Source organism: Oncorhynchus kisutch, unplaced genomic scaffold (genome assembly GCF_002021735.2).
Source record: "Oncorhynchus kisutch isolate 150728-3 unplaced genomic scaffold, Okis_V2 Okis07a-Okis12b_hom, whole genome shotgun sequence".
Taxonomy (NCBI): Eukaryota; Metazoa; Chordata; class Actinopteri; order Salmoniformes; family Salmonidae; genus Oncorhynchus; species Oncorhynchus kisutch.
This window is the reverse complement of record NW_022261984.1, coordinates 5276080-5294644: the sequence shown is the minus strand read 5'-3', so window position 1 is coordinate 5294644 and position 18565 is coordinate 5276080. Positions and strand designations below refer to the sequence as shown.

At 46.2% G+C, this 18565-nt stretch overlaps 1 protein-coding gene across 1 annotated transcript in view; it reads left to right on the top strand.

The window, feature by feature from the left end:
• Window positions 1-18565, top strand: part of LOC116360122 (von Willebrand factor A domain-containing protein 7-like) — a 48666-nt gene that overhangs the window by 17942 nt on the left and 12159 nt on the right. Inside the window, exons 5-7 of the mRNA XM_031814787.1 lie at window positions 16884-16977; window positions 17661-17792; window positions 17949-18135. Of these exons, the coding sequence (XP_031670647.1) occupies window positions 16884-16977; window positions 17661-17792; window positions 17949-18135 (413 nt within the window). The remainder of the gene's footprint in view (window positions 1-16883; window positions 16978-17660; window positions 17793-17948; window positions 18136-18565) is intronic.

The following is an 18565-nucleotide window of genomic DNA, read 5'->3' as shown; positions in this document are numbered from 1 at the left end:
CTCTGTGCTGGAAGGTTGACCTTCCGCTTGGAGTTGCTCGTCTGTGGGGTTATATAATGAAGAGGTCTGGTCTGACCCGCTCGGGGTGGGGGTATCTCTCTCTAGGGAGAGCTTCTCCTGCTGGGAAATTCTTTGATTAGGTGAAAGTCTGAAACTGTTTGGGGTTGACCTGTACCTGTTCCAGACTTATAGATATTTATATTAGCTGACTCAGAGTCCTCGCTGTCTAGAATCTTGATTTTCCACCCCTCATTAACACCCCCCTCTTAACAGAGGGGTAGTGTGTTAGTGTAGCACTGTGCCATGCCAGGGGATGGTTTGTGTGGAAGATGAGGTTGCGGATGTTCCCATTTTTATAATAGTCAGCAAAAAAGTGTCTCTTGATTTTCCATAAGGAGCTTCATTTTGGGATCTTTTCTTGCCTTTTCATTCTTTACATACACAGGGTACTGTATTTTAATTCCATCTGAACAGCGGGAAGCAGCTTCTAAGGCCTCTCCATTTGGTTGGAGTAGACTGTTCCACTCTTCTGCCATTGTTGGGCTAAAGGGCATTGACACCACTCACTCAATTTAGCATTCAGTCCTTATAATGTCATGTATTTTTCTTCTTGGCTTTTGGAAATATATAGTTTCAGACTAAACATTACTCACTCAGTTCCAGGTTTGATGGTGTTTCAGGTTTCTGTTGTTTTCTAGAGCATTTGCTGTATAGCGTTGGAATAATAATCTTTGGTAGTTGTAATCCTTCCAGGTGATTCGGTAATTCCGTCCAAAATCAGGTTGTATGTTTTGAGTTTGATTTGGAGTGAAGGTTATGTTGTAGAGGGCAGCATCCTGTGTATGTTCCTGACAAAAAATCCAAGTTTGCCTAACTCTAAATCTCTCTTTTTTTAAAGAACATGCTGGAAAATGCAGGAGTTCATCTGATCATGACCTCTTTCCCTCTCTCTCTGTGTCTCCCCCCCACCAAGGTGACAGATTTCACCCCTCCCCAGTGTGAGGTGGTCAGCGTCTCGGTGGTCGACTGCCCAGCTGACCCAGCAGCCTGCAGCTCCGCCTTCTGGCAGCTCTCTGCCAACCTGACTGACGGTGTCAATGGCACGGGCATCACCAGCCTCACACACCGCCAGGGAGCAGGCAGCCTCACCCACACGGACCTGAAGCAGACAGTCGTTGCAGCAGCGTTCAACGCTTCGTGCTGCTCTCTGACAGTGGAGCTGGTGGCGGTGGACAAAGCCATGAATGTCGGCACCTGTCGGTTTTCCATCGTCCGCAACGCAGGACCACCCTCCATCGCTCTGTCCCTCCCACTGTTGGTGTGTCTGCTGGTCTCTGCCCTCTTCACTACGTCGCTCAGAGACTTACTTATCTGATCTAATGCTGCGTTAATAACCAAGTGTGAAGGTGGAAATTGCCCGTTGTGAAGTTGTAAATACCTGTTGGATTCATTCATGTGCTTTGAACTCGTTGAGAAACGCAAATTGGTCAACAAGCTACTTTAACCATGAACTAAAAGTACAGCTATCACGCTTTTAAACATATTAGAGTGTTCAAAAACCATTTTAATAATAATGTTTTGTTGTTGCATCTAACTGCTGAACATGATGTTATTGAGTTCATTTCCTTAGTAGGTGACGTTAGAGGTCAGCACGTGAGAGAAGACGTAGCTCAGGGATGATAGTAGACTAGTAGTTACCAGATTGGAGGGGCATTCAAGCTGATTTTCCCAGTAGGTATGTGGTAAATACCACCTTCCCACGTGGTTATGAACGCAGGGTAAGGCTCATGTATCGACTGCCTGACCAATGCTGCCTCTTGAAGTTAAATTGGTTATGCTCCAGGCGAGCTACATCGCAGACATTGCATTGCATCAACAATGGTTTGTGTGACAAAGACAACATTTAAATGAATATCACTTTAAAAACTGCCAACAGTACTCTCTCTCTCTAAGCACTTTCTCAACATGTTATTTGCACTGTAAGATTGATGTTTAATTTTTGTATCATATTGTAAGTCTCCAGTTACATCTCAGTCATGAATAAAAAGCTACTGTGTGAATGACTACTGTGTGAGTGACTCATGTTAGTTGTTTTGTTATAATATGGAGGTAGTTTAGTAGCCATGTGAAACCGGCCTGACCTCGATAGCTCACATTCAGTTTCTCTTCACGTATTAAACTAAGCAGCTGTTAGTCTGCTTGACTAGGCTAGTAGTTATTAATTTGTAAACATTTCTAAAAACATAATTCCACTTTGACACTTTGGGGTATTGTGCGTAGGCCAGTGACACAAACTTAATGATGGTGTTGGAGTAGTGTGTGGCCAGGCACCATGTGTCGTGCGTGGCCAGGCCCCATGTGTGAACAGGGAGTAAAGGAAGGGACTAAGCACTAAGCAATTGAATTCAATTTTGCTGCTTGTAGCCTATGCTATTGTCTGTGATTTGCCTCAATATATTATATTATGTGTAGCCTAACATGCGCTCAATTATGTGATCTATATTTTGGAGGAACATCCCATCACCACTCTGCAACAACGTGACATCACCACTCTGGAACAACATCACTACTCTGGAACAACATCACATCACCACTCTGGAACAACATAACTTCTCTGGAACAACATCACATCACCACTCTGGAACAACATGACCTCACCACTCTGGAACAACATCACTACTCTGGAACAACATCACATCACCACTCTGGAACAACATCACATCACCACTCTGGAACAAAATCACTACTCTGGAACAACATCACATCACCACTCTGGAACAACATAACATCACCACTCTGGAACAACATGACATCACCACTCTGGAACAACATCACTGCTCTGGAACAACATCACATCACCACTCTGGAACAACATCACATCACCACTCTGGAACAACATGACATCACCACTCTGGAACAACATCACTACTCTGGAACAACATCACATCACCACTCTGGAACAACATGACCTCACCACTCTGGAACAACATAACTACTCTGGAACAACATCACATCACCACTCTGGAACAACATGACCTCACCACTCTGGAACAACATGACCTCACCACTCTGGAACAACATAACTACTCTGGAACAACATCACATCACCACTCTGGAACAACATGACCTCACCACTCTGGAACAACATGACCTGACCACTCTGGAACAACATAACTCCTCTGGAACAACATCACATCATCACTCTGGAACAACATGACCTCACCACTCTGGAACAACATAACTACTCTGGAACAACATCACATCACCACTCTGGAACAACATGACCTCACCACTCTGGAACAACATGACATCACCACTCTGGAACAACATCACTACTCTGGAACAACATCACATCACCACTCTGGAACAACATCACATCACCACTCTGGAACAACATAACTACTCTGGAACAACATCACATCACCACTCTGGAACAACATGACATCACCACTCTGGAACAACATCACTACTCTGGAACAACATCACATCACCACTCTGGAACAACATGACCTCACCACTCTGGAACAACATAACTACTCTGGAACAACATCACATCACCACTCTGGAACAACATGACATCACCACTCTGGAACAACATCACTACTCTGGAACAACATCACATCACCACTCTGGAACAACATGACCTCACCACTCTGGAACAACATAACTACTCTAGAACAACATCACATCACCACTCTGGAACAACATCACTACTCTGGAACAACATCACATCACCACTCTGGAACAACATCACATCACCACTCTGGAACAACATGACATCACCACTCTGGAACAACATCACTACTCTGGAACAACATCACATCACCACTCTGGAACAACATGACCTCACCACTCTGGAACAACATAACTACTCTGGAACAACATCACATCACCACTCTGGAACAACATGACCTCACCACTCTGGAACAACATGACCTCACCACTCTGGAACAACATAACTACTCTGGAACAACATCACATCACCACTCTGGAACAACATAACCTCACCACTCTGGAACAACATAACTACTCTGGAACAACATCACATCACCACTCTAAAACAACATGACCTCACCACTCTGGTACAACATAACTACTCTGGAACAACATCACATCACCACTCAGGAACAACATCACCTCACCACTCTGGACCAACATAACTACTCTGGAACAACATCACATCACCACTCTGGAACAACATAACCTCACCACTCTGGAACAAAATCACTACTCTGGAACAACATGACCTCACCACTCTGGAACAACATAACTACTCTGGAACAACATCACATCACCACTCTGGAACAACATGACCTCATCACTCTGGAACAACATGACCTCACCACTCTGGGACAACATAACTACTCTGGAACAACATCACATCACCACTCTGGAACATCATGACCTCACCACTCTGGAACAACATGACCTCACCACTCTGGAACAACATAACTACTCTGGAACAACATCACATCACCACTCTGGAACAACATCACTACTCTGGAACAACATCACATCACCACTCTGGAACAACATGACCTCACCACTCTGGAACAACATAACTACTCTGGAACAACATCACATCACCACTCTGGATCAACATGACATCACCACTCTGGAACAACATCACTACTCTGGAACAACATCACATCACCACTCTGGAACAACATCACCACTCTGGAACAACATGACATCACCACTCTGGAACAACATCACTACTCTGGAACAACATCACATCACCACTCTGGAACAACATGACCTCACCACTCTGGAACAACAAGACTACTCTGGAACAACATCACATCACCACTCTGGAACAACATGACCTCACCACTCTGAAACAACATGACCTCACCACTCTGGAACAACATAACTACTCTGGAACAACATCACATCACCACTCTGGAACAACATGACCTCACCACTCTGGAACAACATGACCTCACCACTCTGGAACAACATGACCTCACCACTCTGGAACAACATAACTACTCTGGAACAACATCACATCACCACTCTGGAACAACATAACTACTCTGGAACAACATCACATCACCACTCAGGAACAACATCACCTCACCACTCTGGAACAACATCACATCACCACTCTGGAACATCATGACCTCAACACTCTGGAACAACATGACCTCACCACTCTGGAACAACATGACCTCACCACTCTGGAACAACATCACTACTCTGGAACAACATCACATCACCACTCTGGAACAACATGACCTCACCACTCTGGAATAAAATAACTACTCTGGAACAACATCACATCACCACTCTGGAACAACATGACCTCACCACTCTGGAACAACATGACCTCACCACTCTGGAACAACATAACTACTCTGGAACAACATGACCTCACCACTCTGGAACAACATGACATCAACACTCTGGAACAACATCTCCTCTCTGGAACAACATCACCACTCTGGAACAACATCACATCACCACTCTGGAACAACATCACATCACCACTCTGGAACAACATGACATCACCACTCTGGAACAACATCCCATCACTCTGGAACAACATCACATCACCACTCTGGAACAACATCCCATCACTCTGGAACAGCATGACATCACCACTCTGGAACAACATCACATCACCACTCTGGAACAACATCCCATCACTCTGGAACAACATGACCTCACTCTGGAACAACATCACCACTCTGGAACAACATCACCACTCTGGAACAACATCACCACTCTGGAAAAACATGACATCATCACTCTGGAACAACATCACATCACTCTGGAACAACATCACATCACCACTCTGGAAAAACATAACCACTATAGATCAACATCACATCACCACTCTGGAAAAATATAACCACTATAGATCAACATCCCATCACCACTCTGGAACAACATGACATCACCACTCTGGAACAACATGACATCACCACTCTGGAACAACATCACATCACCAATCTGGAACAACATCCCATCACTCTGGAACAACATGACATCACCACTCTGGAACAACATGACATCACTCTGGAACAACATCACATCACTCTGGAACAACATCACCACTCTGGAACAACATCACATCACCACTCTGGAACAACATCACCACTCTGGAAAAACATGACATCACCACTCTGGAACAACATCACGTCACTCTGGAACAACATCACATCACTACTCTGGAACAACATGACATCACCACTGGAACAACATTACATCACCACTCTGGAACAACATGACATCACCACTGGAACAACATCCCATCACCACTCTGGAACAACATGACATCACCACTGGAACAACATTACATCACCACTCTGGAACAACATGACATCACCACTCTGGAACAACATCCCATCACCACTGTGGAACAACATCCCATCACCACTGTGGAACAACATGACATCACCACTCTGGAACATCAACAACATGACATCACCACTCTGGAACAACATGACATCACCACTCGGGAACAACATCACATCACTACTCTGGAACAACATCACATCACCACTCTGGAACAACATGACCTCACCACTCTGGAACAACATGACCTGACCACTCTGGAACAACATAACTACTCTGGAACAACATCACATCATCACTCTGGAACAACATGACCTCACCACTCTGGAACAACATAACTACTCTGGAACAACATCACATCACCACTCTGGAACAACATGACCTCACCACTCTGGAACAACATGACATCACCACTCTGGAACAACATCACTACTCTGGAACAACATCACATCACCACTCTGGAACAACATCACATCACCACTCTGGAACAACATAACTACTCTGGAACAACATCACATCACCACTCTGGAACAACATGACATCACCACTCTGGAACAACATCACTACTCTGGAACAACATCACATCACCACTCTGGAACAACATGACCTCACCACTCTGGAACAACATAACTACTCTGGAACAACATCACATCACCACTCTGGAACAACATGACATCACCACTCTGGAACAACATCACTACTCTGGAACAACATCACATCACCACTCTGGAACAACATGACCTCACCACTCTGGAACAACATAACTACTCTGGAACAACATCACATCACCACTCTGGAACAACATCACTACTCTGGAACAACATCACATCACCACTCTGGAACAACATCACATCACCACTCTGGAACAACATGACATCACCACTCTGGAACAACATCACTACTCTGGAACAACATCACATCACCACTCTGGAACAACATGACCTCACCACTCTGGAACAACATAACTACTCTGGAACAACATCACATCACCACTCTGGAACAACATGACCTCACCACTCTGGAACAACATGACCTCACCACTCTGGAACAACATAACTACTCTGGAACAACATCACATCACCACTCTGGAACAACATGACCTCACCACTCTGGAACAACATGACCTCACCACTCTGGAACAACATAACTACTCTGGAACAACATCACATCACCACTCTGGAACAACATAACCTCACCACTCTGGAACAACATAACTACTCTGGAACAACATCACATCACCACTCTAAAACAACATGACCTCACCACTCTGGAACAACATAACTACTCTGGAACAACATCACATCACCACTCAGGAACAACATCACCTCACCACTCTGGAACAACATAACTACTCTGGAACAACATCACATCACCACTCTGGAACAACATAACCTCACCACTCTGGAACAACATCACTACTCTGGAACAACATGACCTCACCACTCTGGAACAACATAACTACTCTGGAAAAACATCACATCACCACTCTGGAACAACATGACCTCATCACTCTGGAACAACATGACCTCACCACTCTGGGACAACATAACTACTCTGGAACAACATCACATCACCACTCTGGAACATCATGACCTCACCACTCTGGAACAACATGACCTCACCACTCTGGAACAACATAACTACTCTGGAACAACATCACATCACCACTCTGGAACAACATCACTACTCTGGAACAACATCACATCACCACTCTGGAACAACATGACCTCACCACTCTGGAACAACATAACTACTCTGGAACAACATCACATCACCACTCTGGATCAACATGACATCACCACTCTGGAACAACATCACTACTCTGGAACAACATCACATCACCACTCTGGAACAACATCACCACTCTAGAACAACATGACATCACCACTCTGGAACAACATCACTACTCTGGAACAACATCACATCACCACTCTGGAACAACATGACCTCACCACTCTGGAACAACATAACTACTCTGGAACAACATCACATCACCACTCTGGAACAACATGACCTCACCACTCTGGAACAACATGACCTCACCACTCTGGAACAACATAACTACTCTGGAACAACATCACATCACCACTCTGGAACAACATGACCTCACCACTCTGGAACAACATGACCTCACCACTCTGGAACAACATGACCTCACCACTCTGGAACAACATAACTACTCTGGAACAACATCACATCACCACTCTGGAACAACATAACTACTCTGGAACAACATCACATCACCACTCAGGAACATCATCATCTCACCACTCTGGAACAACATCACATCACCACTCTGGAACATCATGACCTCAACACTCTGGAACAACATGACCTCACCACTCTGGAACAACATGACCTCACCACTCTGGAATAAAATAACTACTCTGGAACAACATCACATCACCACTCTGGAACAACATGACCTCACCACTCTGGAACAACATGACCTCACCACTCTGGAACAACATAACTACTCTGGAACAACATGACCTCACCACTCTGGAACAACATGACATCAACACTCTGGAACAACATCTCCTCTCTGGAACAACATCACCACTCTGGAACAACATCACATCACCACTCTGGAACAACATCACATCACCACTCTGGAACAACATGACATCACCACTCTGGAACAACATCCCATCACTCTGGAACAACATCACATCACCACTCTGGAACAACATCCCATCACTCTGGAACAGCATGACATCACCACTCTGGAACAACATCACATCACCACTCTGGAACAACATCCCATCACTCTGGAACAACATGACCTCACTCTGGAACAACATCACCACTCTGGAACAACATCACCACTCTGGAACAACATCACCACTCTGGAAAAACATGACATCATCACTCTGGAACAACATCACATCACTCTGGAACAACATCACATCACCACTCTGGAAAAACATAACCACTATAGATCAACATCACATCACCACTCTGGAAAAACATAACCACTATAGATCAACATCCCATCACCACTCTGGAACAACATGACATCACCACTCTGGAACAACATGACATCACCACTCTGGAACAACATCACATCACCAATCTGGAACAACATCCCATCACTCTGGAACAACATGACATCACCACTCTGGAACAACATGACATCACTCTGGAACAACATCACATCACTCTGGAACAACATCACCACTCTGGAACAACATCACATCACCACTCTGGAACAACATCACCACTCTGGAAAAACATGACATCACCACTCTGGAACAACATCACGTCACTCTGGAACAACATCACATCACTACTCTGGAACAACATGACATCACCACTGGAACAACATTACATCACCACTCTGGAACAACATGACATCACCACTGGAACAACATCCCATCACCACTCTGGAACAACATGACATCACCACTGGAACAACATTACATCACCACTCTGGAACAACATGACATCACCACTCTGGAACAACATCCCATCACCACTGTGGAACAACATCCCATCACCACTGTGGAACAACATGACATCACCACTCTGGAACATCAACAACATGACATCACCACTCTGGAACAACATGACATCACCACTCGGGAACAACATCACATCACTACTCTGGAACAACATGACATCACCACTCTGGAACAACATCACATCACCACTCTGGAACAACATGACATCACCGCTCTGGATCAAGATCCCGTCACTACTCTGTTACCTTCAAGTAGGTTTCGGTTTTGCTTGGGCATTGTGGATTGAGGATTTGCGTAAGCATCAGTCTTTGATTCCAATGTTTGCTAGTTCAAATCGAGAGATAGAAAGTTGTGTTTGATAAGCATCTGTCTGTGTGTGTGTGTGTGTGTGTGTGTGTGTGTGTGTGTGTGTGTGTGTGTGTGTGTGTGTGTGTGTGTGTGTGTGTGTGTGTGTGTGTGTGTGTGTGTGTGTGTGTGTGTGTTCAAGTTTGAAACCAGTGAAATCAATTATTTTTGTTTTAAGCCTATCCCAAACCTTAACCCTAACCTTACAAATGACTGAATGCCTAAACTTAACCTTAGACACCACTCTGGAACAACATGACATCACCACTCTGGAACATGACATCACCACTCTGGAACATGACATCACCACTCTGGAACTACATTTGACCTTCGGATATTTGACATTTGAGAAACATGGATGAAACTCTAATTCTGACTTGAGTCTGTGAGAGTTAGTTGGTCAATTCACCATCTCTTCCGCGTTGGTTAAATGTAATTTAATTGAAACGACGTGGAAACAATGTTGATTCAGCCAGTGTGCGCCCAGTGGGTTATCTGTGACGAACGGTAATAAACGCTGATTACCTTAGCGACGCCAAATAGCAATCCCAGAAATGTACCTGCCTTGTGAAATACTATTATTATACCATAAAGAATTCACCCTAACGTTAGTACCATCCACTCCCTAGTCATCAGTCTCCCCTCCCTGTCCCCATGAAGAATCATGAAGAATCATGACTGATAGAAAAATATAATTCTTTCATCATTTTCCTTTCAATGTAATCAGCTTCAGACTTCCTGTGAAACTAGTACCATAAAGCCATACAGAATTCTTTGAAACCTCATTACTCATTTACCGTAAAGAAAGGGAAGGAAAGAAGGAATACAGTCCCCACAGACAGACAGACAGACAGACAGACAGACAGACAGACAGACAGACAGACAGACAGACAGACAGACAGACAGACAGACAGACACAGACAGACAGACAGACAGACAGACAGACAGACAGACAGACAGACAGACAGACAGACAGACAGACAGACAGACACAGACAGACAGACAGACAGACAGACAGACAGACAGACAGACAGACAGACAGACAGACAGACAGACAGACAGACAGACAGACAGACAGACAGACACACAGACACACAGACAGACAGACAGACAGACAGACAGACAGACAGACAGACAGACAGACAGACAGACAGACAGACAGACAGACAGACAGACAGACAGACAGACAGACAGACAGACAGACAGACACACACACACACACACACACACACACACACACACACACACACACCCACAAACAAAGGTTAATGATTTATGGAAAACCCTAGAAGTTAATGATTAGTGTGTACTGTAACACACAGACCTCACCCTCCTCCATCCCTGTCTGGCGGTACAGTCCAGTATATATACAGGTGTACTGTATCTTCCAGAGTGTTCCTCTACACTTTGGGTTACTGCTGCAACAGAGACAGGGAAAGAGGAAGAGATCCAACTACGCTCAAATAACCTGAGAAGGTATGGAAGCTTTGAGAAGGTTTCTTCACATAACTGGTGTTATGATAATACAAAACAATTCAGAGGTCTTCATTTTCATTTTGTTTAACATTATTGGTGTCATTTTAGAGTAAATGTTTTTTATAGTCCGTAGATCATATTATGAAATGGGTGGTTCAAGCCCTGAACGCTGATTGTCTGAGAGAAGTGGTATATCAGAGTACGACAAAACATTTATTTTACTGCTCTAATTATGTTGGTAAACAGTTTATAATAGCAATAAGGCACCTTGGGGGTTTGTGGTATATTGCCAATATAATGGCGTCGTGTTTAAGAACAGCCATTAGCCGTGGTATTTTGACCATATACCACACCCCCTAATGTCTTATTGCTTAAATATATATTGTTTTTGAATTGTTTGTTGTGACTATATACGTTTTTGGTTATTAATACTGTGTTCAAATATTTTTTCTGAAGGTGTTTATTATTGTCTTTAGACAAAACTATACTATGTCTCTGAACTAATATATTTTCTTAATCGGTTCAGTTTTTGCTGAAGTGGAAAGATTTGATTTATTTAACAGGCTAACAGGATAGAAGCATTAATCTCTGTATGTTCCTAGGAAACATGGAATGCAATATTCACCAATATTATAGGACATGTTGGGTTGGGGCCAAGAGATTTAACCACAGGGGCAGCGTCAGGGATTTCCTTACAGTTGTTGACAATGAAACCCCACTTCATGATGATAATGATGATGATGATGATGATGGCAGACTCTCTCTCTTACCTCCCCCCAACCCTCTCTTCTCTTCCACACAGACTGATGATGTTACCAGTGCTGGGCATGTCCTTTTTGGCCCTGGTCCTATCAGGAGGAGCCTGGGCATTTGCTCCCATCGGGGGCGGAGCTTCCACCCACGTCAGCATCACGGGAGCGGCCGTTCTACAGAAGGTCACAGAGGTGTGCCGAGCAATCGCCGAGTCAGAGGGACGAGACTTTACCCCCACGGTAAGTTTGTGTGTGTGTGTGTGTGTGTGTGTGTGTGTGTGTGTGTGTGTGTGTGTGTGTGTGTGTGTGTGTGTGTGTGTGTGTGTGTGTGTGTGTGTGTGTGTGTGTGTGTGAGAGAGAGAGAGAGAGAGAGATGAAGGAAATTGAGTTTTGTTGACCGATTTTATTTTAATCAACTTTGCCCTCAATGCTTATTGGCTGACCTCTACCCTCTAACCTCTGACCTTTCGATTTAGGGTAACTCTGCTGAGGAGCTGGTCCAGGCCTGCCTGGGACCCAAAGCAACAGGTGAAGTGTCAGCAGCTAAGTTCAAATCTGCCCTGAATGAGATCTACATACAGAACGGACAGGTGGACAGAGACTTTGTCAACAGGTTGGTGCTCCATTGATAGAGAATGAGGTTCCCTTATAATGTCAACAGGTTGGTGCTCCATTGATAGAGAATGAGGTTCCCTTATTATGTCAACAGGTTGGTGCTCCATTGATAGAGAATGAGGTTCCCTTATCATGTCAACAGGTTGGTGCTCCATTGATAGAGAATGAGGTTTCCTTATCATGTCAACAGGTTGGTGCTCCATTGATAGAGAATGAGGTTTCCTTATCATGTCAACAGGTTGGTGCTCCATTGATAGAGAATGAGGTTTCCTTATCATGTCAACAGGTTGGTGCTCCATTGATAGAGAATGAGGTTCCCTTATTATGTCAACAGGTTGGTGCTCCATTGATAGAGAATGAGGTTCCCTTATTATGTCAACATGTTGGTGCTCCATTGATAGAGGATCACTTATTATGTAAAATGCTTGGAGTGCTTGGAAATAGCACAGGAATGCAATGTGATTTTTATTCAATTTCTATTTAGCTAGTTTTAAAAACAACTTAGTTTTCTTATCCAGCACATGTCATATGTCACATGTCCCATGTCACATGACCCTTCTTCTAGTGGATCTAATATATGAACTATATAAACAATTAATCATTGTCATTATTGTTCCAGGCCAAGTGAACATTTGGTGTATCACTCCTACAGTCGGTTTCTATATAAAACCAATTGATCATAATCTTTATTATAACAGCCCAGCCCATCACTTCAACTCTGAGGCGTTTGCTGAGGGCAGGCGCCTTATAACTGATGGGGTGGCCAGCATCAAGGCCAACGTTCAAATGGAGAACTTCCAGGCTGCCAGAGAGACACTGGGGAGAATACTACACACACTACAGGTAAGAGGAGAGAGACACTGGGGAGAGGACTGTACACACTACAGGTAAGAGGAGAGAGAGGGAGGGGGTGAAAGAGGGGATATGCAAACATTTCTGGTAGCTAGAGAGACACTGGGGAGAGTACTTTACATACTACAGGTAGCTAGAGAGACACTGGGGAGACGACTGTACACAGTACAGGTAGCTAGAGAGACACTGGGGAGAGTACTATACACAGTACAGGTAGCTAGAGAGACACAGGGGAGAGGACTGTAAACAGTACAGGTAGCTAGAGAGACACTGGGGAGAGGACTGTACACACTACAGGTAGCTAGAGAGACACTGGGGATAGGACTGTACACAGTACAGGTAGCTAGAGAGACATTTGGGAGAGTACTGTACACAGTACAGGTAGCTAGAGAGACACTGGGGAGAGGACTGTACACAGTACAGGTAGCTAGAGAGACACTGGGGAGAGTACTATAAACAGTACAGGTAGCTAGAGAGACATTGGGGAGAGGACTGTACACACTACAGGTAGCTAGAGAGACACTGGGGAGAGGACTGTACACAGTACAAGTAGCTAGAGAGACACTGGGGAGAGTACTGTACGCAGTACAAGTAGCTAGAGAGACACTGGGGATAGGACTGTACACAGTACAGGTAGCTAGAGAGACATTTGGGAGAGTACTGTACACAGTACAGGTAGCTAGAGAGACACTGGGGAGAGGACTGTACACAGTACAGGTAGCTAGAGAGACACTGGGGAGAGTACTATAAACAGTACAGGTAGCTAGAGAGACATTGGGGAGAGGACTGTACACACTACAGGTAGCTAGAGAGACACTGGGGAGAGGACTGTACACAGTACAAGTAGCTAGAGAGACACTGGGGAGAGTACTGTACGCAGTACAAGTAGCTAGAGAGACACTGGGGACAGGACTGTACACAGTACAGGTAGCTAGAGAGACATTTGGGAGAGTACTGTACACAGTACAGGTAGCTAGAGAGACACTGGGGAGAGGACTGTACACAGTACAGGTAGCTAGAGAGACACTGGGGAGAGGACTGTACACACTACAGGTAGCTAGAGAGACACTGGGGAGAGGACTGTACACACTACAGGTAGCTAGAGAGACACTGGGGATAGGACTGTACACAGTACAGGTAGCTAGAGAGACATTTGGGAGAGTACTGTACACAGTACAGGTAGCTAGAGAGACACTGGGGAGAGGACTGTACACAGTACAGGTAGCTAGAGAGACACTGGGGAGAGGACTGTACACAGTACAGGTAGCTAGAGAGACACTGGGGAGAGGACTGTACACAGTACAGGTAGCTAGAGAGACACTGGGGAGAGGACTGTACACAGTACAGGTAGCTAGAGAGACACTGGGGAGAGGACTGTACACAGTACAGGTAGCTAGAGAGACACTGGGGAGAGGACTGTACACACTACAGGTAGCTAGAGAGACACTGGGGAGAGGACTGTACACAGTACAGGTAGCTAGAGAGACACTGGGGAGAGGACTGTACACAGTACAGGTAGCTAGAGAGACACTGGGGAGAGGACTGTACACAGTACAGGTAGCTAGAGAGACACTGGGGAGAGGACTGTACACAGTACAGGTAGCTAGAGAGACACTGGGGAGAGGACTGTACACACTACAGGTAGCTAGAGAGACACTGGGGAGAGTACTGTACACAGTACAGGTAGCTAGAGAGACACTGGGGAGAGGACTGTACACAGTACAACTCTTTTCTAAATGTTTTGTTGTGCTCCTAACTTGTGTATGGCGCGGTAGGTAGCTTCGCGGTTATAGTGTTGGGCCAGTAACCGAAATGTTGCTGGATCGAATCCTTGAGCTAAAAAGGTACACATCTGTCTCTCTGCCCCTGAACAATGTTCCCCGGTAGGCCATCATTGTAATTAAACATTTGTTCTTAAGACTTGCCTAGTAAAATGAAGGTTAAAGACATTTTCTTTTACAAATAAATAAATAAAATAACAAATGTTTTTGTCGCACCAGTGTGATTAGAGCCCTGTCTGCAAGTAAGGGGAGAGAGAAGGAGAGGGAGGGAGGAGTGGGAGAGGGAGAGAGAGGAGTGGGAGAGGGAGAGAGAGGGATAGGGAGGAGTGGGAGAGGGAGAGAGAGGAGTGGGAGAGGGAGAGAGAGGAAGAGGGAGGAGTGGGAGAGAGAGAGAGAGAGAGAGAGAGAGAGAGAGAGAGAGGAAGAAGGAGGAGTGGGAGAGAGAGAGAGAGAGAGAGAGAGAGAGAGAGAGAGAGAGAGAGAGAGAGAGAGAGAGAGAGAGAGAGAGAGAGGGGGGGGAGAGATACAGAGAGAGAGAGAGAGGGAGAGAGAGGGAGGAGTGGGAGAGGGAGAGAGAGGAGTGGGAGAGGGAGAGAGAGGGATAGGGAGGAGTGGGAGAGGGAGAGAGAGGAGTGGGAGAGGGAGAGAGAGGAATAGGGAGGAGTGGGAGAGGGAGAGAGAGGAGTGGGAGTGGGAGAGAGAGGAGTGAGAGTGGGAGAGAGAGGAATAGGGAGGAGTGGGAGAGGGACAGAGAGGAGTGGGAGTGGGAGAGAGAGGAGTGGAAGCGGGATAGGGAGGAGTGGGAGGAGAGGAGAGGGAGAGGGAGAGAGAGGAGTGGGAGTGGGAGAGAGAGGAATAGGCAGGAGAGGGAGAGGAAGAGAGAGGAGTGGGAGTGGGAGAGAGAGAGAGGAATAGGGAGGAGTGGGAGAGGGAGAGAGAGGAGTGAGAGTGGGAGAGAGAGGAATAGGGAGGAGTGGGAGAGGGAGAGAGAGGAGTGGAAGCGGGATAGGGAGGAGTGGGAGGAGTGGGAGGAGAGGGAGGAGTGGGAGAGAGAGGAGAGGGAGAGAGGGAAGTGGGAGAGGGAGAGGGAGGAGTGGGAGAGGGAAGAGAGGGAGGAGTGGGAGAGAGGGGGGGGGGAAACATCTATCTCATTTCTCATTTCATATTCCACCTTGGCTCAAGTATTATCATCTGAACCAAGTTATCTTCTGTCTAGAGGTGGGTGTAATAGGGAATTAGATAGATAGCTTTCCCACAGACACAGACTTGGTATATAATACATGCTTGTCTTTTGTCAGGATTTCTACAGCCACAGTAACTGGGTGGATCTGGGATACACTGAACCCTATGCCAACCTAATCCGACCCGATCTCCCACTGGAAAACCTGGCAGGTAGGGAGGGCTTGAGTTAATGCAGCAACGAGGACAGCTAGGCATGGGATCCAACTGGAGGGATGTAGGTAGGGCAGGGAAGGAAGGAGGGAGAGTGGGTGTTAGGGCAGGGAAGGAAGGAGGGAGGGAGAGGGGTGGTAAGGAAGGGAAGGAAGGGGGAAGGAGGGGGGGTGGTATTGCAGGAAGGAAGGAGGGAGGCGTGCTTGGAATGTTAGAGAAAAGTACGATAGCAGATTAAAAAGGAGAGACAAAGAGAGAAATCTGCTGCCACCTCTGGCTTCATGCGAAAGTGAGGTCATTAATTGTTTACAGGGAGTCTAAAGGGCAGACAGAGAGGGACACAAACACATATAATCTCATATGTTCAACAGAGCGAGATAAAGCTGAAGAGTCTGAGGGAATTATGGGTAAGAGAAAGGATGACCACGCCCGTTTAGGGTTTAGGAGAGTGTGTGTGTGTGTGTGTGTGTGTGTGTGTGTGTGTGTGTGTGTGTGTGTGTGTGTGTGTGTGTGTGTGTGTGTGTGTGTGTGTGTGTGTGTGTGTGTGTGTATGTAAGTGTGTGTGCGTGTGTGTGTGTGTGTGTGTGGGGGGGCGGGTTAATGATTTGTGGTGGTAAATGATGTCCCTTGACAATTTAGTTAACTGTTATTTTATAAGAAAACATTGTGATTTGGTTCGGTAGATGTCAGCACCCCGACCTGCAGTGACTGTGTCAGTGGGGGGTTCTGTTCCAACTCCATCCTGCCTAACATTCTTAATGAGAAGAAACTCACCTCTGGGTACATGGGGATCTTCTCCGCAGCTAAGCCTAAAGGTATACACACACACACACACACACACACACACACACACACACACACACACACACACACACACACACACACACACACACACACACACACACACACTACCTTCCCCAGATACCCACACACTCTCTGTATAACACCCATCATCACCTCTCCTCCCCCAGGTAAGTGTAGTCATGGCGGTGCAGCTGACCTAACCAGCTCTGAGGTTCCTCGCGGGGGCATCAGCAAGGATGAGCGTCGCTCTGACAACGTGGCCCTGCACACTGCTGCTGTCACCGTGGCAACGACCGCAACCCTCCGGCTGCTGGACGACATCCGGGGAGCCGCCGGTGACAACAACTACCTACGGTACGGAGAGGGGTAGAGGGGGGTGAAGGAGAGGAGAGGGGTAGAGGGGGGTGAAGGAGAGGAGAGGGGTAGAGGAGGGTGAAGGAGAGGAGAGGAGTAGAGGGGGGTGAAGGAGAGGAGAGGGTTAGAGGAGGGTGAAGTAGAGGAGAGGAGTGGAGGGGGTGAAGGAGAGGAGAGGGGTAGAGGGGGGTGAAAGGGAGGAGAGGGGGTGAAGGGGAAGAGAGGGGTAGAGGGGGGTGAAGGAGAGGAGAGGGGTAGAGGGGGGTGAAGGAGAGGAGAGGGGTAGAGGAGGGTGAAGGAGAGGAGAGGAGTAGAGGGGGTGAAGGAGAGGAGAGGGGTAGAGGAGGGTGAAGTAGAGGAGAGGAGTGGAGGGGGTGAAGGAGAGGAGAGGGGTAGAGGGGGGTGAAAGGGAGGAGAGGGGGTGAAGGGG